General features: G+C 45.6%; 2 protein-coding genes across 7 annotated transcripts in view; one reads left to right on the top strand and one right to left on the bottom strand.

The window, feature by feature from the left end:
* Nucleotides 1-3,161: 3,161 nt before the first annotated feature.
* On the top strand, nucleotides 3,162-8,535 carry LOC145363591 (ER membrane protein complex subunit 4-like). Of its 2 annotated transcripts, XM_080218774.1 has the most exons (5): nucleotides 3,162-3,310; nucleotides 3,953-4,064; nucleotides 4,263-4,416; nucleotides 7,635-7,795; nucleotides 8,386-8,535. In XM_080218774.1, the coding sequence occupies exons 1-5, from the start codon at nucleotides 3,231-3,233 to the stop codon at nucleotides 8,419-8,421; spliced, it is 543 nt and encodes a 180-aa protein (XP_080074900.1). In that variant the 5' UTR covers nucleotides 3,162-3,230; the 3' UTR covers nucleotides 8,422-8,535. The 2 variants fall into 2 exon arrangements, with proteins under 2 accessions (XP_080074900.1, XP_080074901.1); XM_080218775.1 differs by lacking the exon at nucleotides 7,635-7,795 and having other exon boundaries at nucleotides 3,164-3,310.
* A 2,909-nt stretch (nucleotides 8,536-11,444) lies between these two features.
* The window catches only part of LOC145363713 (uncharacterized), a 51,705-nt gene continuing 42,228 nt past the window's right edge, over nucleotides 11,445-20,921 (bottom strand). Inside the window, exons 1-2 of one of the 5 annotated variants that reach the window (XM_080218944.1) lie at nucleotides 17,255-18,413; nucleotides 11,445-12,447 (exon numbers count right to left, since the gene is read on the bottom strand). In XM_080218944.1, coding sequence (XP_080075070.1) covers nucleotides 11,688-12,447; nucleotides 17,255-18,174 — 1,680 coding nt within the window. In that variant the 5' untranslated portion in view covers nucleotides 18,175-18,413 and the 3' untranslated portion in view covers nucleotides 11,445-11,687. Of the gene's footprint in view, nucleotides 12,749-13,833; nucleotides 14,320-16,530; nucleotides 18,414-20,921 lie in introns of those variants that run through there. The other 4 variants (XM_080218943.1, XM_080218945.1, XM_080218949.1 and 1 more) reach the window with 4 other exon arrangements.

Genomic DNA, 20,921 nt, shown 5'->3' with positions numbered 1-20,921 from the left:
ATTGTGAGTCCTTGAAACTCTCTTTCTGAAAAAGTAGTGGAAGCAGAAGCTTTGAATATTTTTAAGGCAGAGGTGGATAGATCCTTGGTAAGCAAGCGGGTGATAGATTATCAGAGGTAAACATGATGTCGATTTGAGGTTACCATCAAATCAGCCACAGTCTTAATAAATGGTGGCGGGGCTGAATGGCCTACTTCAGCTCCTTGTTCATATGTTCATAAAAAACATTCCAGTTTAGTTAAGTACATTCCCTTTCTTTGGTGAGGACTTTGTTGCTGATTTTAGCTTATTTTAGTTTGATTGGATCACATATTTGGAAGAACAGAGGGTGGGAATGTTGTACAGAAACTAGATACTTCTGTTCTGAATTTCTGTCCTGGTCTGAGTGATACTGACACTGTCAATTCTTTTTACAGGGGATTAGTAGGAGATGATCTGAAGATAGGAAAACATTTCTTTGCGATCAGTCAAAATCAATGAATTCATCAAGAGCTAAATATCATCAACCTTTCACTGTGGAAGGAGAAATATGTCTCTCTCTTCTGCCTGTTGGGAAAGATTTCAAGCATCGGTGTGACTGGAAAAGAACCAAGACATACACACACCCAAGTGAGAGTGTTCCAGTGAACTGACTGTGGAAAGAGTTTTAACCAGTTACACAGTCTGAAAAAAAAACAGACCATTCCCAGTGGTGAGAAACCATACAGGTATTCCATGTTTGGACAAGGCTTCAACTGATCATCCATTCTGGAGAGACATAAGGATACCAGCACCATGGATAAACCATGGAAATGTGGGGACTGTGGGAAGGGTTTCAGTTACCCATCCCAGCTGGAAACGCATCGACGCACTCACACTGGAGAGAGACCGTTCACCTGCTTCACATGTGGGAAGGCATTCACAAAGTCATCCAGCCTCGGGTCACATCAGAGAGTTCACAGTGATGAGAGACCTTATAAATGCTTTTACTGTGGGGATTGCTTTAAAACCTCTCCAGATCTAGTGAAACACCAGCTTGTTCACACTGACAAGAGACCATTTAGCTGTCCTCACTGTGAAAAGAGATTCAGACAATCATCTCATCTTATCCAACACCAGCGAGTTCACACTGGGGAAAGAATGTTCCGGTGCTCTGTGTGTGGGAAGCAGTTCACTCAATCATCCAATCTCCAGACACACCAGCACACTCACAGCGGGGAGAGGCCATTCACCTGCTCTGAGTGTGGGAAGGGATTCAATCGGTCATCCAATCTGCTGAGACACCAGCGAGTTCATGTGTAACTGCAGGGGTTGAATGCTGTTGTTAATCACATCCATTTTTAATTTCTCCTGTAACTGGACAGGAGTTTGATGTTCTTCACAGGGCAGGTGGTGTGACTGAACTGCAGCACGTGGCAGTTTGTGGAGAACATCTCAAACCTGAACAATCATATCTGTGGCGAGTGTCTGCAGTTGCTGGAATCTGTGTTCAGGATTATTGAGCTGGAGTCTCAGCTGCTGTCATTGTGGGGCATCGAAGAGGGGAAAAGTCACCTGGACACATTCCTCCCCAAGGTTCAGTAGCTATTTACAGTTAATCAATGGTCAGGATATATCAGAATATATAAAATAAATTAGTTTTATTGTCTGTGTCTCACCGGAGCCGATTACAATGACACAGAGTGAAGGAGATTTGGTGAGTATTAATTACAGCTTTTCAAGCTCAGTTTATTCATATTCCTTACAGCTGTACCATCAGGTCCAGGATAAAGCTCCCAACTTCTTGATCTACATCCCTAATTACGGGAGTGTTTTCAGAGCAGAGGGTGCAGGGACTCAATTTTCTGCATCACTCGACAGTTTGAAAAGTGAGGAACCATCCGTGAGCTGTTGTCTGACAGTGTGGTGAATTACTGCGGGCTGAGACACAGTGATAGGAACCAGAGGGAATCGCGTACAAAAATGAAACAATGTGAATGGAGTGGTGTGCTGTGCAGGGAGATATGCTGAGTTGAGTATTTTATTGAAAATACCATCCAGACAATGTGTCCACAAGACAGCTCCCATTGTCTCCAGTTAGAGAAGTCAGATTCCATTCACTTCCCATGTATTTTCCTGCTCTATTTGATATGTCAGTAACAGGATGATAAGACAAAATCTTCCCTTTGTGTGTCCTCAGTGGAAGGTTCAGCCTGATTCGTGAGAGTGAGCAAAATAAACTGAATTTATATTCAATACCTGTATTCTTTCCTTATGGCGACTTATTTCAAATTAGTTAAAGATCAAGCTGTCTCTCGTCAATGAGATCACTGTCATTATATCATTGACATCACTAGGTTACATCACTGAAATTGTGATTCTAATCAACCTTGGCACAGTGGTTAGCGCGCAACTGCCTCTCAGCACCAGGGACCTGGGTTTGATTCCCAGCTTGGTTCTCTGTCTGTGTGGAGGCTGCACGTTCTCCCCATGTCTGCATGGGTTTCCTCTGAGTGCTCCGGTTTCCTCTCACAGTCCGATAGATATGCTGGTTAAGTGCATTGGCTATGCTAAATTCTCCCTCAGTGTACCCAAACAGGTGCCGGACTGTGAGAACTGGGGGATTTTCACAGTAACTTCATTGCAGTGTTAATGAAAGTTGACTTATGACTAATATAAACTTTACTTTCACTAATATATGCAAATTGTCCAACCTTCAGTTCTCATACCTGGAGGAAGCTACAGTGTTATATTGTTCTATCCCTTGTAACTTTTTGGAAGGGTCAGCTGTTCGAGGCAGAATGTAAAATCTTGCAGAAATGTGAAATAAAAACAGAAAATGATAGATAACATCAGCAGGTCTGGCAGTATCTGTGGAGAAACCCATTAACATTGGATTCGTTTTGGTTGCAGAATGAGAAGGATAATCTGTCCTTTAGGTTTTATTGACATTTTATACGGTGTAAGACGTTTTCGTGAGGAATTAAGGAAGCAATATTTTAAGTCTGATCGTGAGCGGTGTCCATCTTTGTGCGGGGCAAAGGCGCTGCGTTTAGCCTGAAGAGTGGATCGAGTGGGAGCTGATGTGCCCCTAATAAACATAGCGGAGCCGTAGGGGGCGGGGAAGTGGGCGGAGCAAGCAGTACGCTGAGGCTGTTGGGATTGCACATGCGCATTGCAGCGGTGTGGTTTGTTGACGGAAGTGAGCGGGTTGTTCCCTGGATCAGGATCGGATTTGAAAGAGGGGACGGTTAACGGTCGGCGGCGTTGCCATGTCTACAGGGGCGGGGCTTGCCAACAGCGCGCGCTGGCACAAGTGGACCCTCGAGCTCAACCTGAGCGGCAGCAGCAGGTGCGGAGGCCGCGCGGGAAGCCGGGGGCTCGAGTAGGAGGCAAACCGGGCCAGCCCGCCTCTCCCGCGGTGAGGCCACCGCACCCTGACCCGGGGATACGGCACCAACCCAAAACTTCCCAGTCCCGAGTTTTTCACGCTTCTTTTACTCCTCACCGAGCTTCTCAGCACAAAGCAGCCCCTCAAATCCCCCAGAAATCACTCAGACCCAACTTAGCATCTTTTCCCCAGGTCATGACCCTGAGATGCCATCTTGGTTTCAGCCCCTCCACCTGATCAGGTGCCAACTGCAGCAGTGGTTGGCAGAACGATTGCTCATTTCCAGGGCCGGGTGCTGAACTGGGTCACTCAATGTCCCACAGTGTTTGTTTTTAACTTGGTACATCTGGTAATTTGTCGCTATTGATCCTTAATGGAGGGTAAAGGGATTGGCACCCTGATTATCAATTGACACTAATCCACTTCTGCCATCCTCCATTCCCATGGTAGTTTGGTACACGCAATGGTAGTGTGTGTCTGAGGTTTGCCCAAGCTTTAGTTCATGCTGGCAATATTGCCACCACGTTGGTATCCTCCATAGAGAGACTCTCTTTAAAAATGGTCTTGAAAGAGTGACCAATTTGTGTTTTCTGTTTCTCACAGGAGCCGTAATCAACAGTGTGGCCAGAGAGACTCCATGTGCCCAGTCGCATATTCAGACAAACAGTTACCTGACATCTGTGTCCAAGAAACAGACCGGATCCTGGTCGAGAAAGTAAGTTGGATTTGAAGTGTCCTTGATGTGTGGCTGACAATGCCTGGTTTGTCTGTGGTGGTGAAGGGCCTTGATGAACCAGAGCAGCCTGTTTGATAAAGGGGCTTATTGTGTTATCCAGGCCTGGGTATAAGATCAGTATGTGGCCTCCCCAGATTGATTCCCCTTACTGATACCTTGCTTGCTTTCTGTTTTCAGCGCTGCTGGGACATCGCCTTGGGCCCGCTGAAACAGCTGCCCATGAATCTGTTCATCATGTACATGGCTGGCAACACCATCTCCATCCTCCCTATCATGATGGTATGCATGATGGCTTGGAGACCCATACAGGCCCTGATCTCCATGTCAGCAAGTGAGTATTGTATTGAATGTACTGCTCAGAAACAGCTCTGAATCTTGAGCTGCTTAGAGTAGAATTCTGGGAGTTGGGTAATTGAGGGAGTTAGAGAAGGAAAGAAAAGATGTGTTGTTTTGCTTTCTAACTTTCTCAGGCTTTAGGAAATGATCTTAATCTTCTACAGGAGAAGAAGTGACTAGATTTTTGGTGAGTATCTGCTAAATAACTAAGGTTTATTCTGTTCCTAAGGATCAAAATAGTATAGCAACAGGTGGTAAGGTTAATAAAATACGTAAAAACAGCAATGAAATATAACATTGGATAAAATAAATAGTTTATTAGTACATATTAAAGATGGGAGGACAGGTGATGTGTCACAGCTGCAGCATTTGGGAGTTTCTAGGTGTCAGTTTGATCCAAGGCAAACACATCTCTCATGGCGGTTTACAGCAAGGAAATGGGCCCTTCGGCCCAACTTGTTCATGCTGCCCTTTCTTTTCTTAAGCCCCAGAGCTAGTCACAATTGCCCGCATTTGGCCCATATCCCTCTATACCCATCTTACCCATGTAACTGAGTAAACATTTCTTAAAAGACAAAATTGTACGACTACCTCTGGCAGTTTGTTCCAGACACTCACCACTCTCTGTGTGGAAAAAGTTGCCCCTCTGGAACTTTGTGTCTTCCCCTCTCACCTTCAACCTATGCCCTCTAGTTTTAGGCTCCCCTACCTTTGGGAAAAGATATTGATCTATGCCCCTCATTATTTATGAACCTCTATTAGATCACCCCTCAGCCTCCTAAGCTCCAGAGAAAAAAGTTCTGGTCTATCCAGCCTCTTATAACTCAAGCCATCATGACCCGGTAGCATCCTAGTAAATCTCTTCTGCACCCTTTCTAGCTTAGTAATTTCCTTTCTATAATAGGGTGAACAGGACTGTACACAGTATTCCAAGCCTCCCACTGTGTCCTGGAATACGTTTCATCAGGTCCTGGGGATTTATCTATATTGATGCGCTTTAAGACTTCCAGCACCACTTTCTCTGTAATATGTACCGAGTCTGCCGTAAGTGTTAGAAGTTTGAGCAGCTTCGGCTCAGTTTATGAGTTGGAGGCTGAACTACTGACAGTACAATGCATCAGGGAGGGGGAAAATTACCTGGAATTTTTGTTCCAGTAGACAGTCACACCTCTTGGGACAGAGTCTGCTGATTTGGTCACTGGTCAGGGACAGGAGATTGACTGAGAGAGAGGCAGGTAAGGGGATTCAGAGGGTAGGAATCTTAGCCTTCAGGATTGTCCAACTGGTTTGAGATTTTTTCAGCTCGTTTGGGCTGCAGAGTGGATGAGCAAACTGACCTTGGCACCATAGTCCTGGAAGCCATTCAAGTTAGAGGAGAAAAAAAGAAATATAGGGGTAACATGGGATGGTTTAGTCAGAAGGATTCACACTGCTCTCTGCAGCAAAGAGCATGAGTCTAGATGGCTGTGTTACTTGCCTTGTGCCAGGGTTCAGGACATCTGCTCAGGGCTGAAGAGGAACTTACAGTATTGTATCGGATCTACAGCTCAAAAGCAGCTGCACAGGGGGAGGACCCAGTCATTGTAGTCCATGTAGCTACCAGTGACATAGGCAGGACAAAGAAGGAGGTTTTGCATGGTAGTATGAGGACCTAGGTACCAAATTAAGAAGCAGGATCTCAAAGTTCATAATCTGGATTATTACCTGAACCACTTGCTAATTGACTTAGGACAAATCAGATCAGGGAGTTGAATGCGTGATTCAAAGATTGGTGTGGGAGGTGGATTCTGGTTCATGGGGCACTGACACCAGCACTGGGGAAAACATTTAAAACCAAATAGTGGACAGAGAATCAAATTTGTGGCAAGGAATCAAACAGTTATAGAAATAACTGGATGAAGGGATGGTTGACAAATTTGCCGATGACACAAAGATAAGTGGGAAAATAAGTTGTGACAAGGACATACGAGGGCGGGTTCAAAAAGCCAGAAAGGTTAAGTGAGTGGACAAATATCTGGTAATTGGATAGAATGTGGGCAAATGGGAAATTGACCATTTCGGCAGGAAGAATGAAAAATAAGCACTTTGTCTAAACGGTGAGAGATTGCAGAGCTCAGAGATTCAGAGGCATTCTGGGTGTTTTATTACATAAATCACAAAAGGCTAATATGCAGGTACAGCAAGTAATTAGGATAATGGAACGTTATCATTCATTCTGAATGGAATTAAAACAGAATTAGGGAGGTTCTGCTTCAGTTGTACAGGTCACTAGTGAGACCACATCTGACTACTGTGTACAGTGTTTATCTCCTTGATTAAGGAAGGGTGTAAGTATGCTGGAGACAGTTCAGGAAAGGTTTACCAGACCAGTACCTGAAATGGATGAGCTGTGTTACGAAGAAAAGTTGGACAGGCTAAGCATCTATCTGCTGGAACTAAGAAGAATAAGTGGCGACTTGAGCCTGTGGGGCCTTGACAGGATGAGGTAAAGAGGGATAATCTAAAACTAGGGATCACTGTTTAAAATTAAAGGATCACCCAATTAAACTAGGGATGAGGAGAATGTTTTTTTCCTGAGTGTCATAAGTCTTTGGAACTCTCTTCCTGAAAAGGTGGTGAAAGCAGTCTTTGATAATTTTAAGGCAGAGGTGGTTAGATTTTTGGTATGTTGGGGCAGGGGGGGCAGTGATAGGTAATTGGGAGTCAGTGGGATGAAGGTTTGAAGTTACTATCAGGTCAGAGAGTAAAGGGCCGTTCTGCTCAATCCCTCCTCGTTGACAGTCCAGATATCCCAGGAAACAGTCTAGTGAACCCTTGTTACTCTCCTTCTGGGCAATTTTCTGGATAAGAAGACCCAAACTCTGCTGAGTGTTCTAAGTGTGGTTTCACCAAAACTCGATACAATTGCAGAAACATTTCCTCATTCTGAAACTCCATCCCTAGGGAATAAAGGCTAACAGACCATGTGCATCCTAATTTCCTGCTGTGCCTACGTGCTGACTCTCTGTGATTTGAGGACAATGATTCCCCATAAAACATTAGACAAGGGTCGTGGGTGGAGAGGGGGACTGGTGGTGTTGAGATGGTGGCGTGGGCTCGTTGGGCCGAAGGGCCTGTTTCCCAGGCTGTTTTTGTTTTTCTTTGATTCTCTCTGAACATTTCTCAGTCTCTGACCTGTTCCTGAACTTCCTACTTTTCCATTCTTGCTCTCAGTCTTTAGGGTCCTGGGGAATTCGAATCAGCACTGGCTGCAGCCTCTGGTCTATTTCATTGGCAACCTGCTGGGGTTGGCTCTGGCCATCTACAAGTGCCAGGCGATGGGGCTGCTGCCCACACACGCCTCTGACTGGCTGGCATTCATCCAGCCGCCCAAGGTGAGATCCACACTTGGTCTGTGAGGGGGAGCCAGGAAAATAGGAAGAGGAAACCATTCAGGGCTGTGGAGCTTGAGGGGTCGAGTGGACTGGACCCAATTTTTTTTATTCATTCATGGGACATATTTATTGCCCATCCCTCGTTGCCCTTGGAAAGCAGTTGAGAGTCAACCACAGGAAATCTGCCACCCTTACCTGGTGTGGCCTACATGTGACTCCAGAGCCACAGCAATGTGGTTGACTCTCAACTGGCCTCAGGCAACTAGGGATGGGCAATAAATGCTGGCCAGCCAGAGATGCCCATATCCCACGAATGAAGAAAAATAAATTTGAGTGATGGGGGAGGAGTGCAGAGAAAGTGGAGATATCTTTGGGAATTGAGGGATGGGGGAAGTGTGCGGGGAAAATGGGAATATCTTTGAGAATTGAGGGATAGTGGGGAGATTGTGAGGAAAGAGGGGAAATCTTTGGAAATTGAGGAATGGGGAGGAGTGTGGGGAAAGCGGAGATGAAGTTGATGATGAATTGTGGAGCAGGCTCAACAGAAGCTATTCCCACTCCGATCCTTACTATCTTCTCCTTTCACACAGAGAGTGGAGTACACGGGCGGGGGCCTGGTCCTGTGATGATCCCACTGTCCTCCTATCGCTCACTGAGACACGGCCCGAGGACGATCGACACCTGCTGCCATCTGGCTCACCTGGGACCAGGCTTTCTGTAGGTAACATGCCCTCCCATCACTGGCCCCTCACACACACACACACACACACACACACAGAGACAGACACGTGGCCCATGTGCCTGTGACCAATGTCGGAATGGCTGGAGATATTGACAGCAGGGAGTGTGTATTTTTTCACTGGGCATTCAGTTGTTTATCATGTTGACCCCCTTTGCTGATCCTCGGCTGAGGAAGCTGTTGGGGTTGACAGTCAGACTGGAGGTTCCTGGATCAGTCATTCCAGGTCAGGAGGTCACACTTTCCTGAAACATTTTCCTGAGAATCAAGCTGCTGTAACAGGTTCTCCCAGGAGTCCCTGAAACCATCTCTGAAATTAGGTTCCCAGACCATGCGTTGCCTCATTCATACCTTATGGGATCTTGCTGTGCACACGGAAGTCATCATCTCTTCCCACAGAACGGCAGGGACTGCGCTACGGGAGTGACCAATCGAAAGGGAGGAATGGTCTAGCTCCTCTGCCCTTTCAGGCTGTCCCAAAGTGCTCTGAATCAACACGGCAACTTCCTGTTTCCGAAACACAGTCACTGCTGTTCACCTGGGAAACTCAGCAAATTCCACAAACTGTTGGGTAACCACCAAATGTTCGGCTGTTTGAAGGACTGGCCCTCGAAAACCAGCAGGAGCTCTCCTTCTGTCCATCCAGTAGCGGATAAATCCTAGAAGCTCTACAGAGTAGAATAGCCATTCAGCCCATCTGGCCTACACCAACAAAAATCCCACCCATGTCCTATCCTGTAACCCCACATATTTACCCTGCTAATCTCCCTGACACTAAGGCAATTGAGTCTGGTCAATCCACCTAACCTGCACGTCTTCGGACTCTGGGAGGAAACCAGAGCACCTGGAGGAAACCCACACAGACATGAGGAGAATGCACAATCAGTCACCTGAAGCCAGATTTGAACCAAGTACCTGGTGCTGTGAGGCAACAATGCTAACCACCAGCCTCCCCTGTGTCTGTGTGGAGTTTGCACCTTCTCCCCGTGTCCATGTGAGTTTCCTCTGGGAGGAAAGTGGAGTACCCGAACTCCCAAAGCATGCTGGTCAGGTGGATTTGCTATGCTAAGTTGCCACTTAATGTCACAAAATATGTAGATTGGGGTAATTAGTGGGGTAAATATATTGGGTTATGGGGATAGGATGGGTGAGAGGGCCTGGGTAAGATGGTCAGATAGTCAGTGCAGATTCAAAGAGCTGAGTGGTCTTTCTTGTACTATAGGATTCTACTATTTTATAGATGCACGCTTACATCTGTGGGTGCATGTTTGTGTGGGTGCACACACATTTCAGTTCATGTGCACCTGTGTGCAAGCACATACATGTTTGTGTGTGTGAATGTGTTGTCTGCTTTCACTTCATTTAATGATTGTGTTTGAGTTGTTCCTCTGTGTGTGTTTGTGGGAGGGGCGGGGGAGAGGTGTCAATAATCTCTCTCCGCCCCCCCCCCCACCCCCACCCCCACCCCCACCCCCACCATTCTGAGCTTACACCCGATGCCAGGAGTGGACTGAGAAGGCTGGAGGCAAATCGATAACCTCGAGGTGAGTGGAGAAACAATCAGTGTGAGTTTGACACTGCTGTGAAGAATGTGCAATGTCTTTTCATGTCTGTAGCTGTGGAAATAAAGAGTTTCAGTGAAACGGGGCCTCTGTGAAATGACAGCAGACAAAAATGAGAGTCAGATTTCACTGACTCCACCAGCTTAAAGCTCTCCTGTTCCACTTTAAATTCTGCAACACTCTCACCTTTTCTCTCCCACAATATTCAGCCTTCAGTAACCTGAGCTGGTGGAAATATAATCATTCTCTATTTGCTGACTCATTTCACCATCACTCCTGTTCTTCCAGCACAATCCTGATCCCCACTTCCACTGCTGAAGAACACTAACAGACATCCCTCCCTCCGTGTTCGAGTCTTCAATGTGTTCACCTTTTCAGTTGGGTAGGATTTCAGTTGAGAATCATAACACATCCCATTTCCATCTCCTCATGGTGTCTGGGCCAGATCAGGTAAATTTTTCTTTAAAAGATCTGTTTAACCCTTCTCCCCAAAGTCCAGCATCTACAAGGCACAGCTCTTGTGTCCAATTGAATAAGCTCCAATTTTCTGAATTAGTGCAGCTCCAACAACTCAGGAAGCTCAACACCATTCAAGACAAAGCAGCCAGATTGGCAATCCTTCTACAAACTCCAACACTAACTCACATGGTAGCTGTATGTACCACCTTCAAGATGCACTGCAAGCACTCAGCAAGGCTTCTTTGACAGCATCTTGCAAACCCACAACCTCTAGCACCTTGGACAAGGGCAGGAAATGCATAGGAACATCATCGCCTGCAAGTTCCCCTCCAAGTCACTCACCATCTATACTCAGAGATTGATGACAATGTGAAATTCAGTGCCGCAGGAACTAGCTGGACAATTCATTCTTATAGTTCAAAAAGAAAACGTGATGAGTACATGAGGGAAGGGAGATTAGAAAGATGAGCTGAAAGGCTGAAATGAGGGAGATGGAATGGGAGTTGTCTTGTGTGAAATATAAACATCAGCACAGACTCGTTAAACCGAACAGTTGCCTTCCAGACTGGATATTCTCTATAATTCAATGTAATCTCTGATCAGCACGTTCCACCATTTGCACTGCACATGTTCAGAGTATAACTTGGTGCTGAGAAATCACACTGAGCTCCTGTACTCATTAATGTCCACAGAGATTCTGTCATGTGTAAAATTATGAATTGTAACATTGTCATTGAAATCGATGAGCAGAAATTTTCATCAACCAGATCCACTCTCAAAAAATATAATTCCAAAAAATGAAGCAGCTTAACTAATAACAGCTGAACAGTATTTAAAAGTGAAAGGAAACAACTTTAATTTCTACCTTCGCACAATTTTAGTTCCAATATGCAACATTCCTCAGATGTAACTCCCACTTTGATTACAGTTAAAAACCATAAATATACTTGCTATAATGAGTATAGACTGTCCTGAAGCTTTCAGAGAGAAGATGAGTCTTAGAGCAGCTTGTAGAAACCCTCCATCTTCAAGCAGTCCCCAGTGTACTTCCAGCTCTGATGGTAACTGAAACTCTCCTCACAGTCTGCACATTCTCATGGTTTCTCCCTAATTTGAAATTCAATCACAATAGTTAGTTGTGAATTCGCTGGTGTGTCAGAAGATTTGATGAGGTAACGTATCCCTTCCCACACTGCAAGCAGGTGAACGGCCTCTCTCCAGTATGAACCCGCTGATGTATTGCTAGTTTAGACGACTGATTGAATCCCCTTTCACACACAGAACAAATGAAGGGCCTGTCCTTTGTGTGGATTCGCTGGTGTATTGCTAGGTTGGATGAGTGATTGAATCCTTTCCCACACACAGAGCAGATGAATGGTTTCTCCCCAGTGTGAACTCGCTGGTGTGTCAGCAGAGTTGATGACCGACTGAATCCTTTCCCACACACAGAGCAGGTGAATGGCTTCTCTCCAGTGTGAATTTGCTGGTGTGTGAACAAGGTGGCTGACTGAGCAAATCCCTTTCCACACTGGGAACAGGTGAATGGCCTCTCCCCAGTGTGAACTCGCTGGTGTTTCAACAAAGTAGATGAGTCAGCAAATCCCTTCCCACACTGGGAGCAAGTGAATGGCCTCTCCTGAGTGTGAGCTCGCTGGTGTATCAGCAGAGTGGATGAGTGAGAAAATCCCTTCCCACATTCAGGGCAGGTGAACGGTTTCTCCCCAGTATGAACTCGCTGGTGTATTGCTAGATTGGATGACTGATTGAATCCCTTCCCACATTGGGAGCAGGTGAACGGTCTCTCCTCAGCATGAGTCCTCTGATGTATATTTAAGCTGGATAACTGAGTGAATCCCTTCCCACACTGAGAGCAGGTAAATGGCCTCTCACCAGTGTGACTGCGTCGATGAGTTTCCAGCAGGGAAGGGTAATTGAATTCCTTTCCACAATCCTCACACTTCCATGCCATCTCCCTGTTGTGACTGCAATTATGTTCCTAAAGGCCAGATGATTGGTTGCAGTCTTGTCCACAAACAGAACACGTGTACAGTTTCTCTCCACTGTGAATGGTGCTTTTTCCTTCCTGTTTCAAAATACAATGATATTCAGGTTACGATAAATGGCCGACTCATCAGATTCTGATATCATGTTTTGTTTCAGTTTCTCAACTGCAAATCTTCTTCTTGTAAACCCCTGTGAAATTGATTTAAAACAGAAAAAAATTGAGTGAGAAAGAACCCACAAAAACACAGAGGTGGGTTGTGAAATTGAACTGAATAAATCTGATAATTTGTGGAGCCCTCGTGAGGAAAGGGTAACCAAGAAAGCTGCTGGATTGTCATACAAACCCAACTGGTTTGCTGATGTCCTTCAGGGAATGAAACCTGTCACACGGTCTGGGTCCGCACAAGACTTTGGGAGGAGACAGAGAGACGGAGGAGGAGCCAGGGGTGAAGGCAAGGGATTTTATACATCTACAATTTGACCAGAACTTTGACAGAATCTCACAAACCCTCAACTCCATTAGAAGGACCAAGATAGCAAGTGAATATAAACAGCATCACCTCTGAGTTCCTCCAACCACACACCGTTCTGACTTATCTGACATCCAGTACTAAAAGAACAGAAATTTCTTTCATATAAATACTGGAAAGACAACCCATTGTCTTCAGTCCACCCTCCAAACTCCACTCCATCACCAGCAATTCAATCCCTCTTCCTGGGAACATATCTGACCTGAACCAGGCTGTTCACAACTCTGGTGAAATATTTCACCCCAAGATGAGCTTCCAGCCACACATCATCATCATCAAGACCACCTATTTCCACCTCAGTAAGCTCGCCCAATTCCACCCCAGTCTCAGTTCATCTGGAATTCTCATCCATTCCACTGTGATGTGAAACTCAGGGGAATGGGAATATTGAGGGGGAATGGGATTGTCTGAATTGCTCCAAAGAGGGTTGGCATGGATTTGAGTTGCCAGATGGATTCCTCCTATGTTGTAATGTCTCCATCAGTGGAAATAGGTAACGTTGACACAGTGCCTTTTCAAGACAAGGAATAGGGAATCATAAATAACATGACGCGTACATATAACTACATTAAACAAATCTCTGTCCCAAGCGAATTTACAGTTCATTTAAATAGCCTTCTCCTGGGAAAACTCCCCCTTTAATTGTGAACGTTAGTTAAGAGGTTATCTTGTTAACCAGATAAATAAAGGCGACAACCTGAGGGAGCTAAAAGATGTCAATATCTTTGAGAGAGAGAAAGATACCTGGGCCAAGTCCTGTTCCTAATTCCGATGTTCGTCTATAATCGTTCCAGAGCCTGCAGCCTCCCTGAATTAACTTCCTTTCCCTTCAGTTGCTGCAAATCCCCAATTTCCCCCAGAATGGGAAAAGAAATGGAAAGGGGGAAACATTGATTTCCTCCCAGATGTTGCACAGAGGAGGAAGTTTCAGCCTGAAAATCATCGACAAACTTCCGCATTGTGACATCCCAATGGAGGCCTGCCTATATCAGCCAATAGAAATCAATCTGCTCCGCGGTGACGTCCTAGGGGTTCCATTGTGCAGGCCTTGCGCGCTGACCCTGGAGCCCCGCCCCCACCCACTGTTCCCCTCCTCGAGCCAAGGTTTCCAGACAAGCGGCTGGCGGCTCCGGCCAGAGCGAGAAGCCGCTCGGTGATCTCCCCCTCCCCCCTCCGGCTGCTCCAAAAAGACATCGAGAGCGACCGCTGGCGGCAGCCGCACTGCGCCTGCTCCGGACAGCTCGGCTCAGCAGCGCTCTCTGCGCCTGCGTGCTGGGCTGCCAGCTGAGAGAGTGGGAGAGGGGACTTTGCAAAATCTCTTCCCATCAGTTTCTTCCAAATCCCGCAGGTTGATTTGAAACAGCAGCTTCTGTTTTTAGCTTCACACACAGACTCAAAACTTCCTCCTCTGGCCAACATCTGTGAATAAAACATTTATTTCTCCTCCGGGAAATATAGAGAGTTGTGGAACTTTGTAACTAACCTGGTGTTGTCAGACTTTTTACTGGAATTAGAGCCAGAGGAGGAGTAATCCAGGGTAATGATTTGGGGATAAAGCAAAATCCTGCAAATGTTGGAATTTTGAATGAAACAGACCCGCTGAGCTTACCCAGCATTTTCTGTTTTTATTATAATGATTTTGGGACCTGGGTTTGAATCCTACCACGTTTCAATAAAAATATTGATGAACATGAATTAATTGTTGTAGAAACACATCTGGTTCTGTAATGACCTTTAAGTACAGAAATCTGCCGTCCTGATCCTACATATGACTAAATTCACAAACTCAGTAAACAGGGAATGTCACCATCAGAAAAACAGAGCTCCTGGACGGCAGAAGGGTTGTGACAGATTATGGAGAAGGTCATTGAAAACAACACAGACTTTAATGGAACAACTGGTCCCAAACACAATCTCTTGTGGTTAGTGTGGCAGGGTGTGGTGAATCAGGTTTTAAAAGAGTCAAATTATATATGTTTTCTAGCTTGGACAACCACATTTAAGTCTGGGACTCAGATGAGGATATGAATTGGTGTTTGGTGGTTAAGACCGGAATCTATGTATTATGTCAGGAAGCCTTAAATCCAGAGTGAGAATATTTCAGAACCAGGGTTCAAAATAAATGACTCTGGGTGGTGAATTCATCCTCAAAAGAAGAAAACGACAGCACAGGAACAGGCCCTTCAAGCCTGCGCCAACCATGCTGCCCGACTGAACTAAAACCCCCTACCCTTCCAGGGACCATATCCCTCCATTCCCATCCTATTCATGGATTTGTCAAGTCACCCCTTAATAGTCACTATCATATCTGCTTCCACTACCTCTCCTGGCAGTGAGTTCCAGGCACCCACCACCCTCTGTGTAAAAAACTTGCCTCATGCATCTCTTTTAATTCTTGCCCCTCACACCATAAATCTATGCCCCAAGTAACTGACTCTTCCACCCGGGAAAATATTCTATCCATGCTCCTCAATCTTATCGACTTTTCTCAGATCGTGCCTCAACTTCAGTCATTTCAGTGAGAACAAACTAAATTTCTCCAACCTCTCCTCATAGTTAATGGCCTCCATGCTAGGCAGCATACTGGTAAATCTTTTCTGTACCTTCTCCAAAGCCTCCATATGCTTCTGGTAATGTGGCGACCAGAGTTGAACACTGTATCCCAAGTGTGGCCTAAGGTTCCATAAAAAACTGCAACATGATTTGCCAAAAGGACCGTGAAAATTCTGTCATGGGAGGAACTACTGGAAGAAAAATCACCCTGTACATGGGAGAGACAGAAACGATGAGGACCATCTCCTCCAATCACAGATTCTGTCTTTCCTGATGTTGCTAAATCTGCAGAGGCAGATCTCAAATTGGAGGAACAGCTTTGCTACCTATTTTGAGAAAGGAAGTTCACTGACTCAGCAGCCCATCTGTGATGTGTAGAGGAGTTGTGTCTTCCTGCTACAGAACAAGTTTCATAGCAGTGTGAGCCTCAAAAGGAGCGATCCAGCCATCGGCAGAGCTTTCCCCATTCTGCTGAACAAGTCTCGATTATTTTTATATATCACAGGAGGTGGGGTGGACAGCACAGGAATTTGAGTAACTAGATATTGTGAACATACCAATCACTTGGGTCGTCACATTAAAACTTGAGGTACGTTCATCCAGGTTCATATTCTAAATTGCTATTATTTACAGTTTAATGCTAACAGACGACACACAGAAGCCCCGGTCAGAGTTGATCTCAGCTGCTGTAGTGAGGTTATTGATGGGTTATTAATGCAAATCCATATACAATGAAGATCAGAATTGGGAGAGTTTTTTCCTGCTCCACAGTCTGAACCAATAAACATCTGCCCCGATTCAATTGCCTTGTGTCAAACAGTTAGAATTGTCATTTAGAAAGAGAGTATGAGTGTATTTTTAAAATAAATTCAAAATATCATTTACAGATTCCAATTTAAAAGATTTAATATATACATAAATACCGAAGACTATCTTACAAAGAAGTAAACTAACACAAAAGGTAATGTTACTATGTGACTCCATCACTAATAAAGGAGTTACTGAGAATGGAAAACAATCCCCTGGAAACCAAAAAATAGCCCTTAAAAATCAAAGAGTAGCTTTCGAGAAGATCTCAATACAAGCACTGAAAATAAATACTTTGTGCCCTGCAGATGGATCTTTCAGAGAATGAATTGTAGATTTTGCCCCAGAGATCAAATTAGAACTGAAGCAAAAGTTGCCAGGGGTAGTAGTAGAGGCGGGTACAATTTTATCTTTTAAAAAGCATTTAGATAGTTACATGGGTATGATGGGTATAGAGGAATATGGGTCAAATGCAGGCAATTGGAATTAGCTTAGGGGTTTAAAAAAAGGGGAGGCATGGACAAGTTGGACTGAAGGGCCTGTTTCCATGCTGTAAACCTCTATGACTCTGAAAGTTCTTAATGTTATTCTAAACAGGTTCCTGTTGAGAGTTCTTCAGTTAAGAGGGAAGATCACAGGTGTTACTTTTAAAAAGTGACATTGCAGTCCCGAAAATCAGTGACACTTCCAGAATATTAAATTCCAGCGAGTTACAAGGTTTGCTAACGTCAGCAGAAATAAAATATTGTCAGACTATCAATACTGAACAGCAGCAAAAACAGCAGAATCCAACCCCTGCAGTCATTTGTGAACTTGCTGATGTCTCAGGAGCCATTGTGACCGAGTGAATCCCTTCCCACACACAGAGCAGTTAAATGGCCTCTTACTGTGAGTGCGTTGGTGAGCCAGCAGGTTGAAAGACTTTGCGAATCCCTTCCCACACATGGAGCAAGTGAATGGCCTCTCCCCTGTGTGAACTCGCTGGTGAGCAGAGAGGTTGAATGACCGATTGAATCCCTTCCCACACACGGAGCATGTGAATGGTCTCTCTGCAGTGTGAGTGCGTCGGTGCGCAGTGAGGTTGGACGACTGCCTGAAATTCTTTCCACAGTCAATGCAGCTGAATGGCTTCTCTTTAGTGTGAATTTTCTGGTGTCTCAGCAGGGTGGGTAAAGCTGTGAATCCCTTTCCACATACAAAGCAAGTAAATGGTCTCTCCCCAGTGTGAATTCTCTGGTGTGCAATGAGGGAGGATGCCTGTCTGAAACTCCGTCCACAGTCAGTGCAGCTGAATGGTTTGTCCTCAATGTAAACTCGCTGGTGTGACAGTAAGTGGGATGACCCAGTGAATCCCTTCCCACAGTCGGAGCAGGTGAACGGCCTCTCCCCAGAATGAACTCGCTGGTGTGACAGGAGGTGGAATGACTGAGTGAATCCCTTCCCACACACAGAGCAGATGAATGGTCTCTCCCCGGTGTGAGTGCGTTGGTGCACAGTGAGTGCTGAAGAATGCCTGAACCTCTTCCCACAGGAGGTGCAGGTGAATGGCTTTTCCTCAGTGTGAATTCTCTGGTGAGACCAAAGGCCAGATGATTGAATGAATCCCTCCCCACAGACAGAGCAGGTGAATGGTCTCTCCCCAGTGTGACTGCGCCGATGATTTTCCAGCAGGGAAGGGTAACTGAATCTTTTCCCACAGTCCCCACATTTCCACGGTTTCTCCATGGTGTGGTGTCCTTATGTCTCTCCGGGTTAAACGATCAGTTGAAGCCTCATCCACACATAGAACACATGTACAGTTTTTCCTTGCTGTGAATGGTGTGATGTTTTTTAAGGCTGTGTAACTGGATAAAGCTCTTTCCACAGTCAATTCACTGAAACACTCTCACTCGGGTGTGTGTGTACCTTGGTGCTTTTTCAGTCACACTGATGTTTGAAATCTTCTCCTCCAGGCTGAAGACAAACATTTCTCCTTCCACGTTCAAAGTCTTAGGATATTCAATTCCTATTGAATCGAGACTCTGTCTGATTTTGATGTGATGTTTCCTCACCTCACCTGTAAAAGGAATTTACAAAATTAATCACTGTCAGTCCAGGATAGAAATTTTGAACAGGCAATTCGAATTCTCTTGAACATTTCTTCCTCTCTTGTTCCCCAAATCAAAAAAACCCCATCCCAAACACTCTCCCTCCTCTCTGGGCTGAAATCCAAACCCATCTCATCATCTGCAGGATTTCTTTCCTCCACTCCCAGTTTTCTCCCTCCCTCTCCTCTGTCTGGGTTCAGTTCGACAACACCAGGTTTAAGTCCAACTGACTTATTTGATAGTAAACTCACTAGCTTTCGAGGTTTCCCTCTTCTTCAGGTGAATGGAGAGTTCTGGCCTCAGACAGAGCATATAAAGCACAGACAGTTTACAGATTACTGATTAGAATGCGAATCTTTACACCTAACCTGCTGTTCAAGTCCTAAAGTGGCCGACAATGTGAGTGGAAGGAGCACTGATCACAGGTTAAAGAGATGCGTATTGTCTCCAGACAGTACAGTAAGTGAGGTTTTGCAAACCCAGGCAAGTCACGGGGGTTACAGATAGTGCGACATGAACCCAAGATCCCTGTTGAAACCAGGTGTTGACAGACTTTTTACTGTGTTTACCCCAGTCCAACGCCGGCATATCCACATCATGGGTTCAGTTCTCCAGCTTCTGTCTGCAGGCTGACAATAAAACCAATGGATCTTATTGGGGATGTTGGGGCCTCCAGCGGGTATTTGTGAATCCTCCCCGCCCACCTCCCAGGGTTTCCTTCCTTCCCAGAGATCAGAGTCCTCATTGATTTGAGGCCAAAGTGTAACCTGTTATTTACTGTCCCCCTCCCCCATCCTCTGATGTGAACCATCCTCCAGTGTCTGAGCCAGGATGGGGCCGTTAATCTGGGAGGGAGAAGCCCCGCAGCTACAAACCAGGGAGCTGACAATGATTCTGAAGGGTTTGCGGATGCACAAAGTGTTTCCAAATCCTCCCAGCCACCGCCTAACGCTGACTCCGCTTCTCCGGGACCATAAGGTCCATAAATACATGCACCTTGCTGCCTAACGCCCCCCACAAAGATGGCGACCTTACACGTGCCGTGCTGCCCAAATGCTCCCTACAAAGATGGCGACTGCACATGCGCCCTGCTGCCCACTGATCCCAATAAAGATGGCGGCCGCGCTGCCCATTGTTCTGTAAAGATGTTGATTGTAAAATCAATCACCTTCGGGCTTCTTATTTGCGGTTTGAGGCCCGCACCCAGTTTCTATGAATTTCCCTTTCCTACACAGGATGTTTATGAAGCCTCCTTTCTCACCCGCCGGTTATATTTAACTTCACTCACCCGCTGTCTCCAATTAATCTCTGCTCTCCCTGAGGCTCACCCGGTCCGGCCACTGTCAACACCAGCACTGCGCATGCTCCAGTCAGAGCGGCACTGCCTACTGAAGATAGAGCGTGTTCTCACTCTCGGTGCATGCTGGGCACCAGCACCACCATTGACCAGTGATATTTTCTGCTCCAATCACAACGGAGTCATCGAGTCATTGGGCGGCATGGTGGCAAAATGGTTAGCACTGCTGTCTCACAGCTTCAGGAACCTGGTTTCGATTCCTGACTTAAGTCCATGTCTATGTGGAGTTTGCATGTTTTCCCCATGTAGGCATGGGTTTCCTCCCACAGTCCAAAGATGTGTGGGTTAGATTGATTGGACATGGTAAATGAACCTTGAGTGTCCCAGGGTGTGATAGGTTAGAGGGATTAGCAGGGTAACGAAGCGGGGACAGGGCCTGGGTGGGATTGTTGTCGGTGCATTCGATGGGTCAAATAATCTCCTTCTGCACTGTAGCAATTCTATGATGATATGTCAGGAAATTAAGTTAGCGACAAGCATCCAAGTGTGTGGGATCTTCTCCATAGTTCCATTTTGGATTTTATTAAAAGCAAAAAAAATCCTAAACGTCAGGTGTTAAGTTACTGGAATCTCAGCAGGTGGTGTGAACAACTGTCTTTTTTCCCTCAAAGAGAACATTGAAACAGCTCCTGAGCACAAAGAATGTACTGAGCGAATATCAATTGCTTTGAATTTTCAGAGCTGGAATGATAACAGGTTGAAAAACTAAACCCTTTTGCAGACAATGTATCTGAACGGTTTCCCCCAAAATAATTGTTGTTATGTCAGTAAATGGGATCATCAAGTTTTCTTTTATTCATTCATGAGACATGGGTGTCGCTGGCATTCCAGCATTTACTCCCCATCCAGAGTTACCCTTGAACTGAATGCCTTGCTCGGCCATTTCAGAGGACCCTCTGCAGCTCTGGAGGCCAAACCAGGTAAGGATGGCAGATTTCCTTCCCAAAGGACATTAGTGAACTAGATGGGTTTTTGAGACAATTGGGAACAGTTTCATGGTCATCAGTCAATTCTTAATTTCAGATATT

The sequence above is a fragment of the Carcharhinus amblyrhynchos genome, unplaced genomic scaffold (genome assembly GCF_965287045.1).
Source record: "Carcharhinus amblyrhynchos unplaced genomic scaffold, sCarAmb.v2.hapA scaffold_39, whole genome shotgun sequence".
Taxonomy (NCBI): Eukaryota; Metazoa; Chordata; class Chondrichthyes; order Carcharhiniformes; family Carcharhinidae; genus Carcharhinus; species Carcharhinus amblyrhynchos.
This window is presented reverse-complemented; position numbering and strand designations above follow the sequence as displayed.

Bases quoted from the DNA above. Each gene is read 5' to 3' on its own strand.
- LOC145363591 (XM_080218774.1), top strand. From the start codon at position 3,231: ATGTCTACAGGGGCGGGGCTTGCCAACAGCGCGCGCTGGCACAAGTGG. The intron at 4,065-4,262 runs GTAAGTTGGATT...TTCTGTTTTCAG, and splicing joins ACCGGATCCTGGTCGAGAAA to CGCTGCTGGGACATCGCCTT. The intron at 7,796-8,385 runs GTGAGATCCACA...CCTTTCACACAG, and splicing joins CATTCATCCAGCCGCCCAAG to AGAGTGGAGTACACGGGCGG.